Source organism: Leuciscus leuciscus (genome assembly GCF_965113295.1).
Source record: "Leuciscus leuciscus genome assembly, chromosome: 11".
NCBI classification, from domain to species: domain Eukaryota; kingdom Metazoa; phylum Chordata; class Actinopteri; order Cypriniformes; family Leuciscidae; genus Leuciscus; species Leuciscus leuciscus.
The window spans coordinates 24,988,353-25,013,390 of NC_138735.1; the positions used below are offsets into that span (position 1 = coordinate 24,988,353).

The window sequence follows — 25,038 nt, forward strand, 5'->3', positions numbered from 1 at the left end:
CACATAATTACATGCTCATCTAATGTCGCTCTCAGCAGTGTGGATGGCGTTGGATGTTCGCTAACAGAATACCGCTGCTCACGTATTTCGAACTTCACGTATATTTGAAACACTAATAAAATTACAAAAGAACATAACAATTTGAAAATATATTTCAAACCGAAAATATAAAAATAAAAACTAATTAAAAATATTCATAAAAACAGTATATAACAGTTAATAAATAATGCTAAAATAACACTGCTCCCATGTGGAGGTTCAGTATAAGATTAAAAAAAGAAAGTCATAAAATATTGGTTTTAATTGTTATAGAAAATTATTTATTAGTGTATCGCTCTGTACATCAATAGAAAAAAATATTTCCAGAAATCATTGGACACCTTTGATCATATTAGTCAAAGCAAACTGTCCAGCTCATTTTCTTTCCCCAATTCTTTCTGTTTTTGAGTCAGGCCTAATTGATTTTTTCCCCCATAATTTAATTAGTCAGATTTCTAAAACCTGCACTGGCTTCTCACTCCATTGAACAGATTTCCCACACACAAAAAAACAGACACAAAAGACTGCAATGCCGTTTGCAAAAAGAAGCCATATACATTTTTATTGTAACTTTATCAACATATATACAGATCAAGTGTGGTACAGCAGCTAGGTGGCGCTGCAGGACACTCGCATTGCACTGCTACAGGTTAGGCCACTGCGGCGGTTTACATAGCGCCCAGGCTTGTGTATGTCTTTGGCTTCAGTGGACAGCAGATCATTAACCATGAGCCCCTCATAGTACCGTCATTCTGTTGTTACTCAAGGTTGCTTATGTAAATATGGCTTTTTGCTTTTAGCCCCCCAAATTGTTGAAGCATGCCACAATAGCAATTATTATACACACAAAAACAACAAACCAGCCTTCAAATTTGCGTTCACTTCTATTTTATGCCCGTAGGATGCCCTTAACATTACATGAAAAAGTTTGAAGGACATCTAGATAAAGAGTGGAGAATATGATTATGAAGGTGTGAGTGGAGAAAACATAGAGAGATGCCGCAAAAGTGGAAATAGAGACAGAAATCCCTTTCCTTCGAGGTTAGAGATCGCTGGGTGATTAGTGGCCCAAAACTCTGTGTAGAAACAGCCGTATATAAATATATAACGATGTGTGGAAGCCTGTTAAATCCGTCCTGTCAGGGTTCATCTCTGGGGAGAGAGGAGTGGGAACAGATTACCGGTGAGAAAGCTTAGAAAAACCAATTCTACTGCTCACAGTTGGAGTGTAAGGGAACAGCGAACCCAGGAGAAGACCATAATCTGCCTCGGGCACGGATTTCGCCCCAGATTTCGGTGCCAGACCAAAAATCCTCTTTCAGTCGAAGCCCGAAAGAAAAAAAAATTGGCAATTCTAAAACCGACCTTTAACCTTTGGAAATAAAGGGAGAGAGAGGTATGGCCGTGCCATAAACAGCTGGTAAATGTGATTTTCCTAATGAGAAGTTAATCTACTCGAATCCTCTGTGACATAACAACACTTCCTGTCAGTGAGGAGAGAACTGATACAGCATGACAGGAAAATAATGAATCTCTTTTTATGCTGCCTTTAAATCATGTTAGAATGATGGTATTTATGAGTTGAGAAGAAACATGAATGCGTACCACATCTGATATGCATGGAATCCACATGTACCAGAAGTGACACTATGTTGCTGTCTGGGATGAATCTTGGCGGAAGCTTATTAGTATAGACCTTATTCACAGCAATGCCATCTTTGATTCTTGACAGGAATTAATTATTATTCATTTACTTATTTAGCGTTCTTTGTTGGAAAGTAAAAAAAAAAAGAAGAAAGAAATCAATTGAATGCAAGTACATCTTTTAAACTCATAAGTACATATTTTCCTGGACTTCAAGGCAGTATTATGATGATTGGGAAAATTCAAGGAAAGAACCAAAGAGGAGGAAGGAGAAACTATAAGCTCATCAGATGAAGGTGAGAATGAAGAAAGAGAAGCACCTGGTAATGATGCTGCCACTTAGTGGTGTTACATTGTGCTACATTGAGACAAAGATCACACAATGAGATGACTGATCAATGCCTTATTCATATATACATTTAAAAGACTCTTTATAACACAGATAAAGATATATAAATCAATAAATATTTACCCTTTTTACTCTACACGTCTTCTCATTTTACAGGAATGAAAAAAAAAACATAATTCTTGTTCAAATGACAACTTTTTTTTGTTACATACATTATGTAGCTCTTTGGGAAGACAAAAATAAAATGATAAAAGATCTGTCCTTGTGTTCAATCAAAGACTAATGTGAAGAAGAAATGGAAATGCTTTACATTGGACTTCTTTATAGGCACATAAGAGTGTATTTCAGTTTATGCGTTTAGTTTCTTTCTACTGGCTTTTTATCGGTTGAAGCTCTTCAGTCATTTGACGGTTTTCCTTTGAATGTCTTTTCCTGTCAAAGTCTCTTCTTAGATCACAAATAAATAAATAATACTTTGTGAGTGCACTTATATCTAACCATTTGAGAAACCAGCAGTGTTTCCTGATATGACCTTTCTCCGATTATAGAGTCTGTCACCTCAACACAGTCTAAACACTCTGAAAACTTTCATTTCATCACAGTTTAGAGGAAGTTCAGATTGCACAGATCTACATGTAGCTGCAGACAGGTAAAGCATCCATCTAGTTCATTACAACACTGGAAAATCTGGGAAGAAAGAGTCCCAAAGGGAAATACAGCAGGAAGTGAAAACATCCAGTATCCTGTATTTAGATTTAATGAAGAAAAGACTTACTTAATAACCCTTGGCCAAGAAGGTTATCAATACACACTAATGGTAACTAATTGACTGACATCTGAAAAATAACAGTGGGAAAAAAGAAAAAATTTAGGGAATTCTGTGTACCCAGACAGCAACATAGTGTCGGGCACATCTGGTACATGTGGACTCCATGCGTTCCAGATGTGGGCCGGATCTGGACCGACACTATGTTGCTGTCTGAGTAGAAATAACCATTATATTTTATTGATCAATATTAATAATATATATTATAATAAATCTATTATATTCGTTTTATATATACATACACACAAATTTATATAATACCTTTATTATAATATACTTAAATCATTTTATATTTTAATACATATATTATATTGGCCACCCTACAATTTAGATATCGGCGTCAGACACCGAAAAATCCATATCAGTCAACCACTAATTTACACATATCGAGACTTTCAAGAGTTCTGATTCACTGGATCTGCCTCATTGTTTTTCAATGTGTCAGTTCTTCCTGCAAATGTTAATGTAATCCCCCTCATTAGTTGATAGAGAAGGCACTCTGCACTATCTACCAGGATCCTTTCTGCATGAGGTGACACAATGCTTTCGGGGCCATGGGCCCCTGCTGAAAAAGCTGTTTACAGGCCTGTCACCGCGATCCCTTTTGTTTCCTGTCAACGTCTCGCTGCGCGGATCAGATAAACACGCCGTGACAGCCCCACAATATATCTCTCGAGATAACACGACGCACAAAACAACCGGTCGTTCCCTTTAAGTGGAAATCTGAAAATAAGAGAGATTTCGTAGGAAGGAAAAAGGGAAGAGACAGCAATCAATTACCGCGGCATACATGGCAGGGAGCTATGATCTTAATCTGAGACGAATAGCAGGGTGGGAGGGTCTTCCGCGAGTGAGAACACCTCCAGGGCAGTGTATACACGGGGAGGGGGCATCATCAATAATAGTGGAGGAAAGGAGGACTCGGGCAAGGTCAGGACAAACATGTTTCCCTGTGAGCCGACAGACTGCCGCACACATACAGAATTAGCTCACGGTGTAACCTCAGTCCGTTTCCGCTCGTTCCATCTCAGGCCCGGATTCACTCGCGACACTCCGTCCAGGTGCCCGGAAGGGTCTTTTAAGATCTGACTGAGGGTTAGGGGTTGTGTTTGATAATCTGCTCCCTGAGAGACAGTCCTTCATCTATCAAACCCAGTGCACTTCCTCCAGGATAGACAAATAAGACAGAGAGTGAGCGAGAGCATCAGCCAATCAGCTGACTCCGTGACTCAGCTCAGTGTAGTCCAGTCGTACGCAGTCCATCTGCTTTCTTTCCTTTTATTTCCTTCGTTGAGCCGTTCACTCCTCGCCCTCTTCTACGTACGTGGAGGGGAACCAGCCCACCTGTGGATGAGACAGAACAGAAGGAATGAGTGATTGGAAGAGAAGGTTGCGGGGGGTATTACAGAGGATTTGCGTCACTTCATTGCCTGGATAACCTTGAGGATGCGCCTGCTGCAAGAGGAGGGGAGGAGAGTCGGAGCTGGATTGTTTAAGCAATTCTGGTGGCTGCACACAGGCCTGAGCAATAATATCCAAAGGGACAGTATGACAGAGCTGTTTTTTCTTTTGATTGGTCAAATCAAGGAGGGAGAGAGAGGAATGGCTGTGCTGTTCCTGTGACCGTCTACTATGGCTATTTTGTGATGCAACAAGTTTTGGGTGTCACATCATTGTTCTATACTCAATGACAGCAAAATTCACAAAGCAATTTCTGTTTCAAAAACCTTCTTACAGATGCTTCCAAGACTACATTGGTCATTTTGGTCAACAAAACTGTATCTTAGTAAGCTGGATAAACTTTATACTGGTAACAAATCGGCATAATTTGCAACAACAATGTAGAATACGGTACATCACGGAAAACACTGTTGACAATCACAGCTGATTAGGACAAAACGCAGATTAACAATGGAGAGATGTGATTTGTTGGTTGACGTTTGATCGTGTCAGACCTCGAATACAACATGAATACAAAAGGGACACAAGCAGTTCTGTTCATTTCAGGAGGAGGCAGGGGAACTGTTCAAAGCACTGATCCCAGAATCTATAACTGCCATCCATAAAACAGCCCTGAACGTTTTATTCACTAAATTACAGCCTTCCTGATGAAACCATTATAAGACAGCTCAAGAGGCTCAAAAAAACATTTGACAGTTCGATGCGCTTTAAGTACAAATAAGCTTCTTGGCTCAGTATGAAATAATGCCGCTTAATTCAATAGCGAGGCCACATTTTCTGTGCGGTTTCAGTTTTCTGACGCTCTTAGCAAGGATGTCTGTCATCTTAGATCAGAGAAGAGAAGCATGTTATGAAGAGACAGTTTAAACAGACAGTATACTTTCACATTTATGTAGGGTATGAAGGTGCTCTATGACTGCACTAAACACACTTTGTATTTTAAAATTAAGATTATTATATTTGACTAGCTAGTGAACTTATATTGTTATATAATAAAGCAAATTGTATTTAGCGATTAACTATGCGTCAAAATGTACAGTATAAACTGGAACATACTACAACAAATACTGTATAACATAATGATAAGGACTGGAAGCCATTATTTCAGTCTTCAGTGTCACATGATCATTCAGAAATCATTTTAATATGCTGATTTGCTGCACAAGATTTTTTTTTTTTATTAATGTTGAAAACAGTCCCTTAATAATTGTGTAAAAAAAAATGTTCAGGATTTTTTGATAAATACAACGTTCAAAAGAGCAGCATTTATTTGAAATAGAAATCTTTTGTAACATTATAAATGTCTACTGTCACTTTTGATCAATTTAATGCATCCTTGCTGAATAAAAGTATTAATTTCGTAAAAAAAAAAAAAAAATGACCCGTACCTTTTGACCGGTAGGTTATATTACTTACTTAATATATAAGGGTTGTTTTGTTTTGTTTTACATTTTATTTAACAAACTGTATTTACAAATAATCCTTTTTTCCACGATGATAACTTGATACTACACAAAGAATTCAACGTGCCGCAAAACCTTTTAACTATTTTAACTAACACTATTTAAAACTTTTATTGTTGCATAATGAGTTTCACGTGTTCATTTATGCAGTGTATAATATGAAGTATTCAGTAAGCTAGTATACTTCCAAACACATCTACACACACACACACACTCACCCGCCCGTTGACTTCGCCTCTCCACCAGCCATTGGCTCCAGTTTTGCTGTAGATCTTCACCACGTCGCCCTCCTGCAGAGACAGTTCTCGCGTGTCCCGGGAGCTGAAGTCATAGCGGGCTATCGCCACACCCATCACCTTGGGAGTGAACACTGTAGAGACAAGAGACAAGAGTGAACATTTAGCGGCAAACATCACAGGACAAAAAATGAAGATGAGAATCAGACAAAATGATGCAGACAAACAGCGAGAGGATGGATGCAGCGGAGTCAGGCTGTATAGTTTCCCTGAGGACTCTTGTAATCACCGCACTCCTTCATGTGTTTGCCTGCCTTAGCACATCCACTCTAAATAAATGATTCTCGCGAATCTGGGACGGGTCCAATCACAGCTGAAGTGGCTGTTTTGATTATGTCTTGAGATGTGTCAACAGCATAATCCGCTGGGTTAATTACATTTCAGGCGACTTTTCCCTCAAAAACACATCATGTTCCTTCTACCAGCTCACTGACTATTAGACGTTTTGTTGGACTGTTTCGCAGTTCTCTCTAAATGCGGTGGGCCGAGGGAAATACGTGGTGGCGGATTCAAATGAGCCTTTGTTTGTATCGGACATCAGAGGCTCTGAAGACTTTGTGAACGGCAGCCAGAGAAGCTAGGCCCTCCGCCAGACGTGTGTTGATGAGATCCGCCTCGGTGCCAGGGTGCTTTCTCTTCAGCTGTTTTAAAGTGAGCAAGACTTGTACAGACAGAGAACTGGCTGCCAGTTAGCTGCCGCCATGCTCAAAGCGAGAAGTTTGTAAAGGAGGGAGAGAGAGATGTCACAAAGTTAGGCCGACTCCTTCCTTTTCATCACAGCTCCCTTGACAAAAACCGCCCGTAATGACGGATCTAATAAGCTAACTACCTGAAATGAGATAATGATGAGTCATAGTGTCTCCCAGTCTGACAAAGGACATATGGTGCATGCATTAAAGGAGATGATAGTGGCTATGGAATGCTCTATAAACAGACACGCACAATGAGATGGGAGGCGGGGTTAAACGCAGGGCATGGCAGCCTCAGATCTCCTACGACCTTGACAAAATGACACCAATGGATAAGAAAACATGTACCTGTACCTGACCAGAATGGGGCGGTAGAGGGGGGGACAAAGCTGTAGCCGGCGGGAGTTAGAAAAGACAGGCCGCAGAGCAACGGGGCTGAGGTGTGGCAGAGGCATGGGCGCAGTGGGGCGAGGCGGGTGAGGTAGGGGTGCGACGAGGGTAAAGAGAAGAAAAGCAAAAGAAAAAGCATGTTTAATTGAAACGTAACATTTGCAAGCAAACAGAGCAGATTATAAACACTTGGCCTTATTCTAAGTGCTTCAAACCGGTTTTACACGGTGGAATATTTCTATTCACGTCCCAATCCACCGAGAACTATCGATGAGGTCTGGGTTTACTAGTAAAACTCCAGGAGCGTCTGAGGCAGTGAGGCGAGTTCCCCTCGCCATCTGATGCTCCATCTGACCGGCTCGGCCCAGAGCGTCTCGGACCCCCAGTGTGTCAGCAACACAATATGTTTCCTCACCCACTCTTCTGTGGAAGGCGGCCAAAGCCATACGGCACAAAGCGTAACTAACAAGACGTCAATAAACATTGAACAATCTGATGAGTGGGAGTGTGTCATATCTTTTAAAAAGATGTGTCTTCACCTACTTTTTTATAAATGTTTGGAGCTTGTCTAATCTCAATTGGTCAAATGTTCCATATTTTTGGAGCATAATGGCTAAAAGCAGATAGATAGATAGATAGATAGATAGATAGATAGATAGATAGATAGATAGATAGATAGATAGATAGATAGATAGATAGATAGATAGATAGATAGATAGATAGATAGATAGATAGATAGATAGATAGATAGATAGATAGATAGATAGATAGAGCAGCCACAGTAAGACCAGAAATGTACTAAGAATATAAATAGGGTCCATTTGAAATGTTTTGTCTGGTTTTGAACTTTGAAATCTAATTACCTGACAATATCTCTCAATATCTCTCTTCATTTAATTTCATTTCTCACTCTGTCCGTTCTCTGGCAAGCAGTTCAACTGACTGGTTTCAGAAGCATTTAATGTATTTCTTAAACATCTGTTCAGAGTTTTGAAGGGACAACCCAAGCTGAGGCTAACTGAGCTCATGAATTTATGCAGGAGCACATGCTGTGTCTCCAAAAGGCCTTGTCTCAGACCACTATCCAACCTGTGGCCACTCAGACCAGCTGCTGATGGGCACTTGAGATTCCACCCACGTCACTCCAGAAAAGCCGGGCCATTCGCCCACTATTCTGCAAAGTCTGCGAGGCTCAAACCTTCAGCACGTCATTACCCATAATGTGAATATTCAGGGTTATGGATTTGCCGTCCAGCCCGTATGGCTCGCTTAACATTCGATGGAATATAAGTAGAAACGCAACATAGCTGACAGCATCTCCAGAGCTTCTTGGATATAAATAAAAATGAGGATGGAAAGGGCAACTATCAAGCAATTTGTTCCGTCTTCACTTGTGAATTAAAGTCACGAATATTTTGGTGTCCAACACAAACAATAAAGGTAACCCTGTACAACTGTTTCCGTTCTGCAATGCTGATTTTTCCGGTTTAAACTCTCTTGCTGTATGCTGCCTACACAGGGTCAAGTTACCACTTAGAGTAGATGCCCCTGTTGCTTCTTACGTCCTGTTTACATGACAGACTTGTGCGCCTCTGGCAGACATCTAAAAAACAATCGCATATGATTTACATGTATTGGCACATAAGCAGACGCTGAGATGGAAAAAAAACAAAAAAAAGAAGCTGTGCTGCATGGGAATAGAGCTTGGGGATGAGAAGAGAAAAACAGCAGCAATGCATGCTGGGAGATCCATTCTTCGGTCAGAGTCTCTTTCGAATCACTTTCGTCCTCTTTGTTAAAGCAGTGAAGCGTTTGAGTGACATCCCCCAGCTTCTCAATCTGCCAACATTTCCCAATTGCGGCAAACCCTCACTGTGACATATGGAGCTACAATAAACTCTCAGATCTAAGTGTTGATTGCAATGCGCCATAAACTCTCAGATCAGGCTGTAAGCACAGCTCAGTAACAGCCCCTGTTTGACATTTTTAACTCGCTCCTCTCCCACAGCTGGAAAACAACACAGATGTCTTAGGAGCTTTTGCAACCACAAAGCCATGAACAGACAGAACATCTCTAAAACTTATTTGGCCAGAAACAAGTATGCAAATGCTGACGTGAATGCTGCAAGTATGCGAGTCTAGTTTTTACAAAAAAATGAGTCCTGCATGAACATACACGTTTCGTATGAGCTATATATATATATATATATATATATATATATGTTTATTTATAATTAAAATAATTAAATTAAAATATTTAATATATAAAATAATTATACATACACTACCATTTAAATATTTGGGGTCAGTAAGAATTTTTTAAGACTCATGCTCACCAAGGCTTTATTTATTTGATCAAAAATACAACAAAAACATTATTACAAAATGATTACAACTGTTTACTATTTTAAAGTATTTTAAAATATAATTTAATCCTAAGATGGCAATGCAAAAATATTTTATTGATTCTTTAATGAATAGAAAGTTCAAACGAGCAGCAATTTGAAATGTAATTTATTTGTAAATTTCTTTCTAAGTCAAAATTTTTAAGGGCGGAAATCTTACTGGCCCAAAATGTTTTAATTGTATATATACAAATAAATATAGTAAATTATTGAAATATAAAAAAAATATGCCATATATAAGGCATAGAAACAAGGTTGAGAAACACATTATAGCGTCCCTTGTGCCACTGATAATATAACCTGTATTTCCAAACGTAATGTGAAATTGAGCTTCTATAGCTAGAAGCATTTGCGTTATACTAGTTCATGCTTCAGGCTTTACAATCGTACCGTAGTATAAAAATGCACCTTCTGGTTATGACAAACACTAAGAGAAATGTATCCTTAAACATCGAGACACCTGGGCACACGCGAGAAGATTTGGTCTCAAACACTGCTGCCATAGCAGCCACCCTGGTGACCATAGCTTCTGGCCATCACAACAATGTCACATGTTTTGAACTATTAAAGAATGAATCATTGTTTATACTCAAATTTGATTGTTTGAGAGTGTTTAGGCTTTTTGAGGATTAAAAATAAGGAGTGAATGGATTTTTTTCATTGCATGGTGGTTGTGTCCACACACTGCAAAGACACATTTATATGCAAACACCATTTAAAAGTGAATTTTGCATCCGACGACCCCTTTAAATAGAACAAGCGTACATTTTGTTATTTGTGAGTCGTGTTTGCGTGAATCTGGATCTAGTGTGTTTGTGCACAGGACGTACTGTTGGCTCCGTTCTCCGGCTCTCGGTAGGGGAACTGCAGTGTGGTATCAAGTGTCCTGAATCCTTCCCGCAGAGAGTGATGTTTGTAATACTCGATCAGCTCCTGCATTAAACACACACATACGCTCAACGTGATGTCAGTTCACATAAAAGGGTAAATATCTACAGCCATTAAAAGGGAAAATAAAAAAATAAATATATGAACGGATTCAATATGACTCCAGCATTCACAATCCAATAATGTTATTTAACTGGCATTTGCGAGATCGAATCTAAAAGCGCTTTCGAAAAAAAAAGCTGACAAAAGACATTTGATTTTTCTACAGAATAGAGACATTAAGCAGCATGATTTCCTAATGCCCTTTAGAAGGCAAACAGATGACAAAACAAAAGGGATTGTATAAATGATACAAAGAGATTTCAAATGTAATAAGCTGGTATAATGCAAACATTTCTCTTTATTGCACCGATTCCACCGACCTTAAAAACATATGAGCATAACATTTACTTTTCACTCTATATGATGAAGACGTTTTAATAATACTCTTTGCTGAAAACTAGTACAAAACATTAGCACTTACCAAAATGCTTCTGAACTTCCTGTTTTCTGCAATGTAGAAGAGTCCCTCCTTTGTTAAGATCTTGATGTGTTTCACGTCGTTGTTGTACCTGTGGGCCATGAATAAATGATGAGAGTAATTTTCTGGTGATCATTGCGATCGATGCTGCCTATCCCCTATGGGAAGCTGCCATAGTAATGCATGGGGCAAAGAGCTTTTCATGCAGGGAGAAGGGGTCGATAGCGAGGGGTGGGGCGTCTCCATTAGTCCTTGGATTAAAAGTTACGAGCTCACATTTTTTAGAGCGAAAGTGCACAGGACTGTCTGCAAACAAGAAATACTGATAAAATGGGGAAGCTTTTGTCTTTCGACCTTGCACTCAAACACACACACACCGTAGAGTTGTCCTATCGTTGTTGGAGTGTGTGAAAAAAACAAAATATATTTATTTTATTTTTATTATTAATATTGTTGTGGGTTACGGAGCCCCACACATGACATGCAGACAATTTTTATTTATTTTTTGGCCATGAATTAAGAATTTGTTTCAACAATCTATTAATTTGTTTCCCTTCGTTTAGTAAATCGTGGCCACACTGAACTAATTAGTTTACTCAATTTTATTAAATCGTGGCCACGAATTAAGAATTCGCTCCCATGATTTATTAATTTGTTCCCTCGTTTTAGTAAATCGTGGCCACGTTGAACTAACTAATATACATATTTTTGTCCCGGGCTCTGTATGGAAGCTTGTTTTGGCCACTGAATCAAAAATAAAAAAGGGAATTGCGACTTTTTATCTCACAATTCAATTTTTTTTTCTCACAATTGCATGATATGAAGTCGCAATCGTGTGTTATACAGTCAGAACTGCAAGATATAAACTCGCAATTCTGAGAAATAAAGTCAGAATTGTGAGATAAAAAGTTGAAGATATCTTTTAAAAAACAAGCTTCCATTAGCCTGGGAAAACCCAGACAACCTCCGGGAAATTCAGATTGGCTCGAGAAGTAGTCTGGCAAAGAGCTCATTCAAGCCCATTTCCATGGCCTAGAAATCGCGGCACCAATCAGAAACGTTGAGGCGGGCTTTACACAATGACGATCGCTCTGATTGGTTTTAGGTCTATCCAATTGCGCCCAAAAGGCATTTGAGCGATGTCCGTTCAACTTTTAAACGCATTATTAAATTCAAATTGCAAACACATGAGGACAGTCTCCATGAAAGACCCACTGGCAGATGAACGTGCTACTACATTTCTCTCCGAAACGGTAGGAAATTAAATTAGATTTAATAGAGGATTTTAACTGTGACACGATGATTGACAGGGCAGTTTAAGTGACAGGACGCACGCGACAGATCCGTCCGATAAAGATGACGAAGTAGTATGTCCCAAAAGCTTGCCTACTTTTTTGCTACACATTCAAAAGTAAATACCTTTTCTTCACAAAAAGAGTACATACTTTTATGGCGTAGTGTACCTTAGGCGAATTGGGACGCAGCATATGGCTTTACACGATGACGATCGCTCTGATTGGTTTTAGGTCTATCCAACTGCGCCCAGAGGCATTTGAGCGACGTCCGTTGGTGACGCCCCTTTGGAAATGATTTGTCTATGGAGCTTTGCCAGACCATAACTCAGTTACTACTGAGAATGGTCTGGTTTTAACCAGGCTAAGCTTCCATACCGTAGTGGGTGGAATATTGCAGGTATGAAACTTTTTCTCAGCTAGTTTTTACTAATTATTCATTTTTGTTTTGAAATATTTTTTCCCAGTAAATAACTAAGTGTGCTGTAATAACTCACTTGATGCTGATGGCGTACTCGTGAAACTCTCGGCTTCTGTGACGGACCAGGTAAGTGCTGCTCCTCCGGTTGAGCAGCGCAGCCTCAGCCTGAACCCTCTCAATTGAGCCTGCAAACCTAAACCAAAATTCAGAGGTCAGAGGTCAGAGGTCAGAGTTGAAGGGCTTCTGGGCAACACACAATATTAAAAAGTTATAGTGCTGACCTGTAGTTGCAAAAAAAGTCACATGAATTAATAATTGTATTTACTGTTTTTCAGTAAATATAATGGGAGATTAATGAAAAATTAGAGGGGAAATAGAATTACGAAAATTACAGAAAAAAAAGAAAAAAAAAGAATGCATCATTATGCAAAATGTTTATTTTATAGTATCATTTATGGCAATATATAATATGGATGTTTTATGAGATTCTCCCAGTTATTCATAGTATTTGTAATGTAGTTTGTAAAATATTCTAATTATAATAATTAATAAAAAGTACTACATTATTTATATAATAATGAAATATCAGAATATTTTATAATGATAAATAGAAGAACAAAAATATTAAATTATGGTAATAATAAAAATGCAAAAATGTAATGGTTATATTCGGGTACAAAATTATATTCTGGTAGTGAGAATAAAGATCGTACCATGGCTGGGAAGAGTAGTCAATAGGTTTGGGTACCTAAAAAAGATAAAGAGACAAAAAAGGAGGTGAGAAAGAAAAAAGTAGAGCACACATGTGCGCTTTTGTTCTTGAAATTCCACTCAACCTGATTTTCATACAGTATTTTTAACTTGCAGCTCAAGTCTGGGACAATACAGCTCATATTAGCGCTAAAACCTGCCCCACTTATTCTATCTTTTAACAACCACAATTGCTTTTCTAAATGCACTCATAAAGATAACCTGACATATTTGAATAACCTTAACATGATTTAATATGACTTGTACATCATTATGACTGTAAATCATCTTGCTGATATCAGTGTTATCGCATTCTGTCCACATTCCTGCTATTTACATGAAAAACCAGCATTACAGACAATCACCTACAATGCATCTGTCATTCAAAAACAATACTGAAGAGGTGCTTGCATACCTAAACCATGCGAACACAACATGCACACAAGGACAAGCCTCCCTTGCCTTGATCACATTTGTTTTTGTTTGGCAGAGAATAAAGAATGTTTTTAGCATTATACTATAATCTGGTATTTGTACTCACACACGGGCAAGGCTTCACTGCGTCGCTTGGAAAGAAGCCAACATCCTTAGTTGCCAGGACTTTACCCTGAAACCATGGCAAGATAATTACATTACGTTCAGCTGGGCAACTCCTCCTCAATAATTCAGTAACAATTAGTACTTAACACGAGTCACGACACGCTACAAATTTACAGCAGAGTTCATCAGAGCTGAAAAAGTCATGGGAGAATCCAAGTAGAGTAACAGGAGAATGAGCAAACAGTATAATACATCCAGCAGTGTTATAAACTGTTTTCGCTGCTCAACCTTTTTGTGGAAACAATGATACCATTCAAACATTTGTGGTAAGATTTAAAAAAGAGAGAAGTTATTATTTTTATGCAAAGATGCATTAAACTGATTAAAAGTGACAGTGAAGACATGTACATTGTTACAAAAGATTTCTATTTAATAAATGCTTTGCTAAATGTAATAAATGCTGTTCATTGAACTATATTCAAAGAATCCTGAGAAAAGTATCACAATTTCCACAAGAAATATTAAGCAGCACAACTGTTTTCAACATTGATAATAATAAGAAATGTCTCTTAAAGCAGTAAATCAGCATATTAGAATGATGTCTGAAGGATCATGTGACACTGAAGACTGGAGTAATTATGTTTTTATTTATTTAGTATCTTAACTAAATGAAAATGAGAAATGTTGCTTTGGCAACTAAATGAAATATTTTATTTTATTTTATTTCAACTTTTTAATGGTTTAAGTTTTAGTTTAGTTTAGTTTAGTTTAGTTTTATCTAATTGACAAATAATTTATATACAGACACTTCAAAAATGACCTCAAATAAAATGATCAACCGATACAGCTGTCGCTGATGTAACCACAAATGATGGTTCTCCTGCCGGTAACGCTCGGATCTTTCCCTTCCTCCTCCTCCTCCTCCTCAGACAGTCTTCCAGGGAGATGTAGAAAGTGCATTTCTGTCTCATCTACCTCTTCCTTGAACAAATTTGATTTGTAAGTGGATCCTTAAGCACACCCCCTCCCCTCCCCAATGCATTTAGCGCATTGACATTTTATCAGCACTCTCATGATGCCGCCCCGCTATTGGTTGTTGCTCAGATAAGGGCCTAATAATGATTAAACTCATAACCCTGTTAGATCAAACAGATGGCAACCAAAGGCCCAAATGGAATTACAGTGAATGATTGCGTTTGTCTAGGCACCAGAGCGGCAATAATTGTCTCCGGGTTACCACAGCTACGAGGGCTCTGATCGTCCTTTGCTCCGTCCGGAGCTGCCGCGGGATGCTGGATATTACGAGGTCTCAGGTGACACGGGCGGTGTAATTTTGCATGAGCTCAAATTGAATAAATCAAACAACTTCCGGGTGCACGGGACAGCTGGGCGTTCGGAGCCTGCAGCGGATGGCGGTCTTAGAATGAGGCAGAACGAGATTAACATGTTAAAACAGAGCTGTGGAGAAGCGTCCTGGACAGCTGGACCCGTCTGACGGAGAGGGATGTAGGGGCATTCGAGTGTGTGCCAGGCTCTGCCAATTCTCTCGCTCTCTAGACAATCATTGGCTGGTTTCCTCATTGCCTTGGCACATAAATAACCAGAGCAAGAAGAGTGGGCATCAAGATGAACTGCGTGTTCTTTTGTGTCCCATCCCAGAAGAACATTTTACTGCTCAAAAGTTGCTCTATTGCTTCATTTAAGTATCAACTTTTTCTCTTAAGACTTACAAATTACACAAATGAGACAAAATTTAATGTGGGTACTTTCAGGTCTTTATAGAATTAGATAACAAATGCTCAAATCTCTGACTTTTAATATCTGGACTTTGGCATTTTGGCAAATCTGAGCACAGTGTGTGACACTGGAACCTTACGGAGAACGTGATTTCAGCAAGTACAACATGTTCCTGGATCGACATCTTTGTTGATCCTGGGAACAACATTCCAATCAACCAATCAGATTTGAGGGACAAGTTTAGGCTTACATCATTACTTCTACATCAGTGTTATCCACTATCATTTCAATCTGATTTTAGGGATAAGTTATGGGTAGGGTTAGGTGTAGGGGTAGGGACAGGGTTAGGACTACATTTTCAGACAGGAATGTTGTTCCAGGGTCAACAAAATATGTTGATCCAGGAACATGTCTTACTTGGCAAGACTTACTTACGCAAGTAAGACTCACTGGGTCTGTTTCTCATAAGAAAAAGCAGCAGGAGACTTGGACCCCATCCCAAATGGCGGACTTTCAGTCTTGCGATGATTACCATGTGCCTTTAAAGTCCATGAGGCTGTGTCGTGTCACAGTTGTTATTTTAGGCTTCACACTTTTTGGTCTACGCAGCATTATGTCATCAATGTGTGGACATTTGGGGTGACATTTAGCATAATGTAGCCCAGTTTTGCTGGCTATAAAAAAATGCACTTTTTTTATTTAAAGGTTAAAACTTTTACAATACTTCTTCTAAAAGTTTAAAAGCACAATAGGGGAAAAGGTTCATAGGGAAGTTATTAGCATTGCACTCCAAGAAAGAGTTAATCATTAATCTAAATCTATTTGTGTGATTTTCTTTTGTGTGTCTCGTGTCAGAACACTGCATGTGCAGAAACACCTCCTATACAATTAAAACGTGACAAATTAAACCTGTTGTGAAGCGCGTGTCTGCTCTCTGGGCGTTGTGCTGGTCTGTTTTGTTTTTGTACGGCTATGAAACCTAACCCACAACAGCTTTCTTGTGTTGAAAAAGGGTTGGATTAGTTAGCATTTCACAGTCAGTCATGCTTAGCAAAGCATAACAACACAGTCGCTCGGCCTTTGCCACAAACACGAGAGGCAATCAATTAGCAGCTGAGCACATGCTAGCGCCGTTCCTGCAGGGCTGCATGACTTGAAAAGTTTATGACGAGCGAGTAAAACTGTCTCACCTTCCACCAAGAGCTGCGGATGTTCGCCTCCATCACCTCAACAACGTCACCAACGTTGATTTTAAGCGGTGGGCCGTATGGGGGGCTCGGAACACAAAAATAATTACGGATGACCTGCATCTTAGGTAGATCTGGGGGGTAAAAAAAAACATAAAAATTGTTAAAATAATGCATTTGGGTGTTCATCTATATTGCCAACGAGCATGCTGAACTTTGACAGAGTGTCATTACTGCATGCTTTGACATTCCAGCACACAAAGAACAGGTTTATTTACGTGACGCGGTGATCGTAAATCACAACAGGTGACAGAAAAATCAAGTCAATCCATCATAAAAATGTCAGTGAGCTAATGTTTTGTCTCGAGCGTTCGTGCTGTCATGCATGCAGTGTGGTAGGATCATGCATTTAAAACCGTAGCTGGTCATGTCTATGCTATTCCTTGATCACTTAAAATAAAACTGAAATAAAAAAACATTTAAGTATTAATATTACTAAAAGTAAAACTGAAATAAATATAAATTAAAGCATAATATAAATATAAAAAACGAATAAAAATGACAAAAGCACTGAAAATAAAAGCTAATTCAAAATGTTAATAAAATATCTTTCCACAAACTAGCATTTTAAACCATAGCTGGCCTTTTTTCTGCCATTCTTTGATTTTTTGTGTGAATTGAATACCAAAGCAAAAATGTTCATAAACAGTGCTATCAGTGGATGCAATTCATTATTAGGGCCATGAAACACCATCGGCCAACGTCGGACCATCAGTGAGCGCCTGTCAGGCTAGTTTTTGTGGTGTGTTCCACACGTCGGCTGTTGTCAGGCATTCAGCATGTTGAATTGCCGTCTGGGAGAGATCGCTCTGATTGGCTGTTCAGTTTAGAACTCAAAGAACTCAAGACTCAGAATGCTGTTCTAATTTTACACCATCTTACCTTAGCGTTCCAATATGCTAATATTTTCATAACAACATAAGCCGCCTCGAATGAAGAAAGTGATCAGCATTATTGATATTCAAAATGGTAAGCAAGCTGCTTTGTTTACGGTTTGTATATATGCTGTCCTAGTTTTGGTTTCTCTTTTTGAATGACAAAAATAGACTATTGATACTTGCTGATCTAGACAGCTATACCTGCACACAGGTAGGTGCCTAACAGTCAGCTGTGGTCTTTGCTGTGTGTTCAAGCGCAGCTTGTTGGCCGCGAGGTGACAACATAATCAGCTTTCGTCGCCGCTTGTTCTTTGTCGTCGGCTTGGTGTGTCACAGCCTTTAGCAAATTCCCCCCAGAGTGTGTACGAAGAGAAGCTGACCACAAACATCAGCTGTACAGTCTGGCTATTACCCTAATTAGTATTAAAACCCAGTTTTATTCGTTCAAGTAATTGCACGCACAGGTCTCGTGTGTGCCGCGGGGAAACTGTGCCGAGCGGACAGTCGTTCAGACGCTCCAGTGAGCTATGAATGAGTGTGTTTGTGTGCACAGGGCTGGTTTGCTGAAGGGTCAATAGTGATGGTCTCAGCTGGTTGCTGCAGCTCTATATATTCTGCCGTTCTGATGATGAGAGGCGAGTGTAGACTCTCTTAATGCAACCAGCTGTGGCTGAAGCCTTCCAGCCCAGCAGATCACCCAAGGCCCTGAGCCTCCAAGCGCGGCGGGCTGTCTTTGAAGACGCTTTAAAGAACAGCGTGAGCTTGTGCTTCTCTGTAGAGAAGCGTCTTACTGCCATGCTAAGCTAAGAACCTTTGAGCACAAGGGCAAAGAGTCAGCACCAATAAACACTGAAATGCATTTTTGCATCAAAACAGCTCACAAAAGGTTGCCTGAATGTGCCAAAAGAAAACAAAACTGCAAGTTTAAGTGTTTGCAATACAAAAGAGCTCACTTAGTAACAACACACCTCTTCTCAAAAACCAGCACTATTTCGAAATATCATTTATGCACAAAGATATGAAATGACTGCACATGAAATAACAAATTCAGCCTCAACAAAGCATTGTTTTTTAGAAAGGCTGCTTCTGATGAAGACAAATCTAGCAGCGCTGAACAGGCAGGAAGGAACTACTTTAATTCAAACGGAAAGATTCCCATGACAGCAAATACTACACAGAGAGCTTTTCTCACCATAACTTTAATGAATCTACCGACCTCAATATTGTGTGGGATCAGGAGGCCTCTCATGGCTCCACGCAGACAGGGTGACTTTAAAGAGATATAATGAACTCAGGAGAGGGCGTATAGTGATTGTGGGGGTGAGAAACAACGACTTGCAAATTTAGCTTCTCCCGTTTATTTCAAATATTCATGAAGCTATTAAAAATAAGGGCGAGGGAAGTGCGTCGCTCCATCAGCAGTCACTTCCCTGATATCTGAACCTGTATCCCAGGTGGACATTTATCACCTCTTGGGTATCGATCAAACTATCAATGATGCTGTGAAAACATAATTAAAGATAATGTGGCCCTCTTTACGACATACTAATGGGTGGAACGACTGCTGCTGAACACTAGCGATGTGAGATCGAACATGTAGTTGAGGTGGTGAAAGTCGTCTATCTCAGTGCTTCTCAACTGGCGGGTCGCAAGACCGTTTTGAGTGGGTCACGTGTGTAGTCAAAGAAACAACAACAACAAAAACGTATTTCAAAATGTTTTTCTGATGCGAGACTTTTATTTTGAAAGACGTGAATGAAAGATGTTGCAAAGACTTGGCTCTTCTGTCAGACAGAACGCGTTTTTCCATTCCAATTCTCTTCATTTCCATAGTTTTTCTATGTACTCTGTGTGTGCTAGATGGACGGGTTTGACCGTTATGGTCGCGTCTTTTGCAGTGTCTCATGCGCGACCTATCTACCTTAATTAAAATAAGGTATTTTTAAATAAAATGTAAAAGTAATGTACATTTTTAAAAACTTAAAGATCATAACCCCCATCATTTGCACCCTGGTTGAAAGGCTCACTTGGGGTCATATTTCGGTCAAAAGGTGTTTCTGTAAAAACACAGCTTAAAACGCCTACATAATACAATTAAACTGAGTGAACATTTACTGGGAGAAGTGGGTTAAGTATTGGGCCTATCTATGCTAGCAAATGGAGCAACAGTGGTTAAATGTCTTCGAACATTGTTTTTCCCACTTACATCTGATTTACAACTGACACTAAACCCTAGTTACGTGTATGAGCTTGCCTTTACAACAAACGACAACACTACGGCTCAATGACTACTAAGAATCTGCAATCTGGCTCAGATTGAAGAAGTAAGTATTAATGTACAAGACTATGCATGTTTTGTAAGCATGATTGCTTATGAAACCCCAAAGCCATAGCAATGACGAACTTAAAAATTTCAATGCAAGACATGCCAAACTGTGACTTAAAGGAACTGTTCACCTAAAATTCAATCATTATATGCATTAACATTTAAGAGGATAGCTCACCCAAAAATGAAAATGTTGTCATCATTTAGTTGTCATCATCAAGAAGATATTTTGAAGAATATTGGTAACCAGACAGTTGACGGTAGCCATTGACTTCCATAGTATTGAATGCAAGTCAATGGCTACAGTCAACTGTCTGGTTACCAATATTCTTCAAAATATCTTCTTTTGTGTTCAACAGAAGAAAGAAACTCATTCAGGTTTGGAACAACATGAGAGTGAGTAAATGATGACAGAATTTTAATTTTTGGGTGAAATATCACTTTAATGTGTCATCCCAAACCTAAATGCTGTTCTCTTTTTTTTAGTAAATCACAAAAGGAGAATTTTGAAGAATCTTGGTGTCCATAGTGACCACATCTTGTATTTAAAATAGCTTCAAAAAACATCCTTTTGTGATCCACTGACAGAAATAATAACATTCTGGTTTGTCATGTTTGGTTGAAATACGTTTGTGATTTACCTGCATCTTCTCCACGACAGGGTTTTTTCCCGATCTGTAATGACAGTAAATAAATCACATGATTCATACTGTTGCCACTCACAGACATTGCAATGCATTAATGATTTGATAATTAAGTAAAAGTATGTGCAAAAGCACAATTAATCTCATCATTAATTTGGACAAGTAAACACTGTTTGTCACACCACTGCACAAAACATGTTCATCCTGTAACATACGCACAAAGAATGGAGAATGGAGAATTTCCTCCATGCAATTTACCATCAGTGTTTTGAACTGCACTCTGGACAAATTGCATGTCAATATCCTTATTACATGCTATATAAATTACATCGGGTTTGTTATTGCAAAATGATGACCGTGGTGTTGTGTTGCAAGCGATACAATTAATAAAACTGGTGTGCAATTAAATAAATGCACAATCCATAACATATATATCATTCTAAACTGCAATGAACTCTGGGCTAGAAACAATTGCATAGTTTCCCTATAACTAGTGCATCAAACTTTAATAAAGTAATATCACTTCAATAACAATTCCATGAATAATGCTGCGGCAACTCTAAAGTGCATTGTAAAAGAGAATTTTCTTACAGTGCTAACTTTAAATTGTGTTTAATAGGAGTAAATGAGGCCCTGCAGAGAAGAACTACATCACAGATTCACTTGAAAAGGAATTATTTGAACAAAAACCTCACCTGTGATCCAAAAGAGCTGGAATCTGCAAGCATGTTGAAGACAGGCATGGTTAGAGTGAATTTACACATTCAGATAAACACACTGTACAGACGCTGTAAGTAGGGTGTGTGGAACACGGTGTGCTGTGAGCGTTTACGATTTGTTTTGCTACGCTGCAGGTACTTAACAGCTGCCCGAGCTAAATTGACGTGAGGGGCCGGACTAGACAGAGTTATGCACCAGGAGCAAGTCTTATTGGCTCCCGAGGGAGAGGCTGGCCCTGTACTTGGAGTGTACATTGTGAACTTTGTCCTGTTGCACTAGCGTGCACCTCAATAGCTAGTGACACACGCACACAGAGGCATAGACACGCAGGCGTGCACATAAAAACACAGAGTGGAATCTTGTAAACAACAAAGAGGCAAGGCTTGACAAACACACATTGGGTTCTCAAGAATTCTACAGTCTCAACATTGTTCAACCACAAAAATCTAAAAAGTTGTTTACATTAAGAGTGAAAAAAAATAAACAATGAAAGCTTGATCTATTTTCACTGGAAAATTCCAGACAATGAAAATTAAATGAGTGTGAAAAGTTACATGCAGAGGGTGTGTGTTTGTCAAGTCTGACCTCTTTGTTGTTTTGTTCCACAAGATTCAACTCTGTGTTTGTATGTGCATGCCTGCGTCTACGCCTATGTGTGTGTTACTCTTGGAGGTACTAAATGCTTTAATATATTGACTAAATTAATTGAATAAATTCCACCATCCCTGCTTGCATGTGGAAAAACAAAGATTTAATAAAAACGGCAACCAATCTATAGAAAATAAAAAATTAAGACGATATATCTGTTGTGGTAAAGATAGAACATTTCTACATAAAATAATCTGACCTGTGGCCTAGTCAAATCTGGTACAGCAGAATGTCACATTGTCCTTTCTTAGGATGAGTAAGTGAATCTACCAGAATCCTTTTTGTTTTTGTTTGTGTTTTGTTTTTCATTTTCTGTGCGCATTTTTTTTATTTTATTATTGCTAGCTTAAATCACAATCAAATTAGCTAATAGGACATCATGGGATGTGCAGAACTGATGGGAGTTTAGAGAGAGCTCAGCTGTGCCTAAAAGCGTGAACAAGGAAATTCTATGGAAGCCTGACTAATGCCTAAAACAATAAGAAGTGGCACTGTTGGCAGGCGCACACACACATGCATACATCATGAGTTCAGGAACCCAACCAAGCCTGTTTGTCTGTTTGTCATCAGACATCACGCTTATCTATGTGGCCTAGGTTAGATTATTAGGAATCTCTGCATGTTGACAGCTTTTATTGCCCTGTCAGTTACACTACAGTGTACTGTAGGTCAATCATTAGTGTGCAGCGAGGTAAGACGACATCACATAACACTGAAACATGAGCCAGAGGCTCCATCGCAGCTCTGTAAATAGATGATTCATAATGTGCATGCACAGAAATCTCTAGAAAGTGTTTGTTTGTGTTGAATGCGGGGCTCACCGGCACTGCTTTTGACACAGACGTCCACCCTGCCGAGACACTCCTTATGAGCGCCAGCACCACATTTAGAGCAGCGGTAGCCTTGATAGAAGACTCCTCTGAGATAGATAGATAGATAGATAGATAGATAGATAGATAGATAGATAGATAGATAGATAGATAGATAGATAGATAGATAGATAGATAGATAGATAGATAGATAGATAGATAGATAGATAGATAGATAGATAGATAGATAGATTTGCATTAACATCTCCCATTATTTCCATTCCATTACAAAACTATTCAGGAATGATTTACATGTGATTGGGCCACGCCCACATACTCTGCTCTGATTGGCCCATTATCTGCCAATTCATTAACTCTGAAATCATCGAATTTATGATTATCCATGAACACCCTTGATTTACCACTGTCTTTCCCTCTCTCACTCACTCTATGAGCAATATCGATCTCATTAAGGTGCATTGTGGGTATACTGTGTCATTTCACAAAGCTTCAACGGTGAGCTCACCTCAGCAGCATTTCACACGAGCTGCAGGATGTGGTCGTCTCAAAGGTGTGCATGCGGAACTCATGGAAATTACTTTTCCCGCTCTCTGGACAGATGTTCGATCTGTTGAGAGAGAGAAAGAGAGAGAGAAAGTGGATGTTAAAGACAAGACTGGAGACTCGTGAACACAGAGCCGCTTGTTTCCACCTGTAGTCTTCTCCCTCCATCCCTCCAGCTGTGATTGCCTCTTAAAACACATAGGGGTTTCACATAGGTTTCTGGAGAATTTTTTTTTTAATGACGACCATGTAAAACTCAATCCCACAAAGCTTTTTAACCAGATCCCTGAATGTACTGCATAACACATAACAAAATGACAATATTGACAAACAAAACAAAATTATCTTCTAACTAATGATCTGTTTTATATAATTATGTAGTATAAGCTAAAGCAATAGTGTTGCTGTCTTAGCATGCACCACTAATTACAGCATCAGCAGGGCAGGAGTCATGATGTCGTATGTGGCTCTTTTACTGTTTTATAGTCCAGGACCCTCCACCCGCTATCTGTTTCTCTCGCTCGATCCATCTTGAATAACCCTTGAGTGGTGAGTGCCCTCATAATAAAGGCATTAATGGATGACGGACAGATGATAGAGCTGTCTTTGCTTGCTGATGTCATGTCATTAGGCTCGGAGTATGTAACAGCACTGATATCCAATCAGCTTTCAGCTGCTGACTGATCTGATGACACATGACAGAGAGAAAGAGAGCACTGACTCACCACTGTTCGCCAGAATTAATGAGCCCTTCAGATAAATCTGTTAAAAACGTGTTATCTAATTAATCAGAGCCCTGTCTCATTTCTTTGGTGCATTACACTTTTTTCTCCTCTCTTATTCAAATGGATTTTTTTTTCATGGATGTGCCTTTTTTGGATATGTATGACGTTTGAAATTTGGTACAGTAGATCACTTGTCACATGGTTTATTGCGTTTTTCATCTGAATTTTACCGATTGTTGCTGTCATCTGCCAGGAATTATAAATATATTTTCTCTCACTCTCTTTTTTTTCTCATAGGTATGCTGTTTGATCACTTATACAAAATAATGCAGCCTTAGTATTTCATAATACAAAGATTTACTTGAATCTCTGATTCTCCTGACAATAGAGAATGGAATCAAATTAAAGTAAAGGAAGATAAAAAGCCTCTGGTTTTTTTTTTCATAGAAAACAGGATTTATCTTGCTTCTTTGAAATAAAACAGTTTGATGTACTAGAAATATTCTAATGTGTAACATGGCGGAAACCACCAAAAACCACCCATGTTTAAATATCAAAACAGAATCATTATTACCCAGACTGGTAATTGTGGGTAACAAAAGAGTTGACGATAGCCATTGACTGCCATAGTTTTTTTCCATACTAAGGAAGTCAATGGCTATCAACAACTGATGGTTACCAGTTTTCTTTAAAATATCTGAATAAATGATGTCAGAATTTTCATTTGTGGGTGAACTGTACCTTTAAAGTACAGTACTTTAACAAAA

The 25,038-nt window shown here is 38.9% G+C and overlaps 1 protein-coding gene across 1 annotated transcript in view; it reads right to left on the bottom strand.

Annotated features, from left to right (window-relative positions):
• Window positions 1-569: 569 nt before the first annotated feature.
• Window positions 570-25,038, bottom strand: part of vav3 (vav guanine nucleotide exchange factor 3) — a 65,654-nt gene continuing 41,185 nt past the window's right edge. The window contains exons 16-27 of the mRNA XM_082184443.1: window positions 23,509-23,610; window positions 22,995-23,092; window positions 21,501-21,523; window positions 20,803-20,836; window positions 16,901-17,031; window positions 13,975-14,040; window positions 13,397-13,431; window positions 12,760-12,876; window positions 10,974-11,061; window positions 10,393-10,495; window positions 6,001-6,152; window positions 570-4,202 (exon numbers count right to left, since the gene is read on the bottom strand). Of these exons, the coding sequence (XP_082040569.1) occupies window positions 4,158-4,202; window positions 6,001-6,152; window positions 10,393-10,495; window positions 10,974-11,061; window positions 12,760-12,876; window positions 13,397-13,431; window positions 13,975-14,040; window positions 16,901-17,031; window positions 20,803-20,836; window positions 21,501-21,523; window positions 22,995-23,092; window positions 23,509-23,610 (994 nt within the window). The 3' untranslated portion in view covers window positions 570-4,157. The remainder of the gene's footprint in view (window positions 4,203-6,000; window positions 6,153-10,392; window positions 10,496-10,973; window positions 11,062-12,759; window positions 12,877-13,396; window positions 13,432-13,974; window positions 14,041-16,900; window positions 17,032-20,802; window positions 20,837-21,500; window positions 21,524-22,994; window positions 23,093-23,508; window positions 23,611-25,038) is intronic.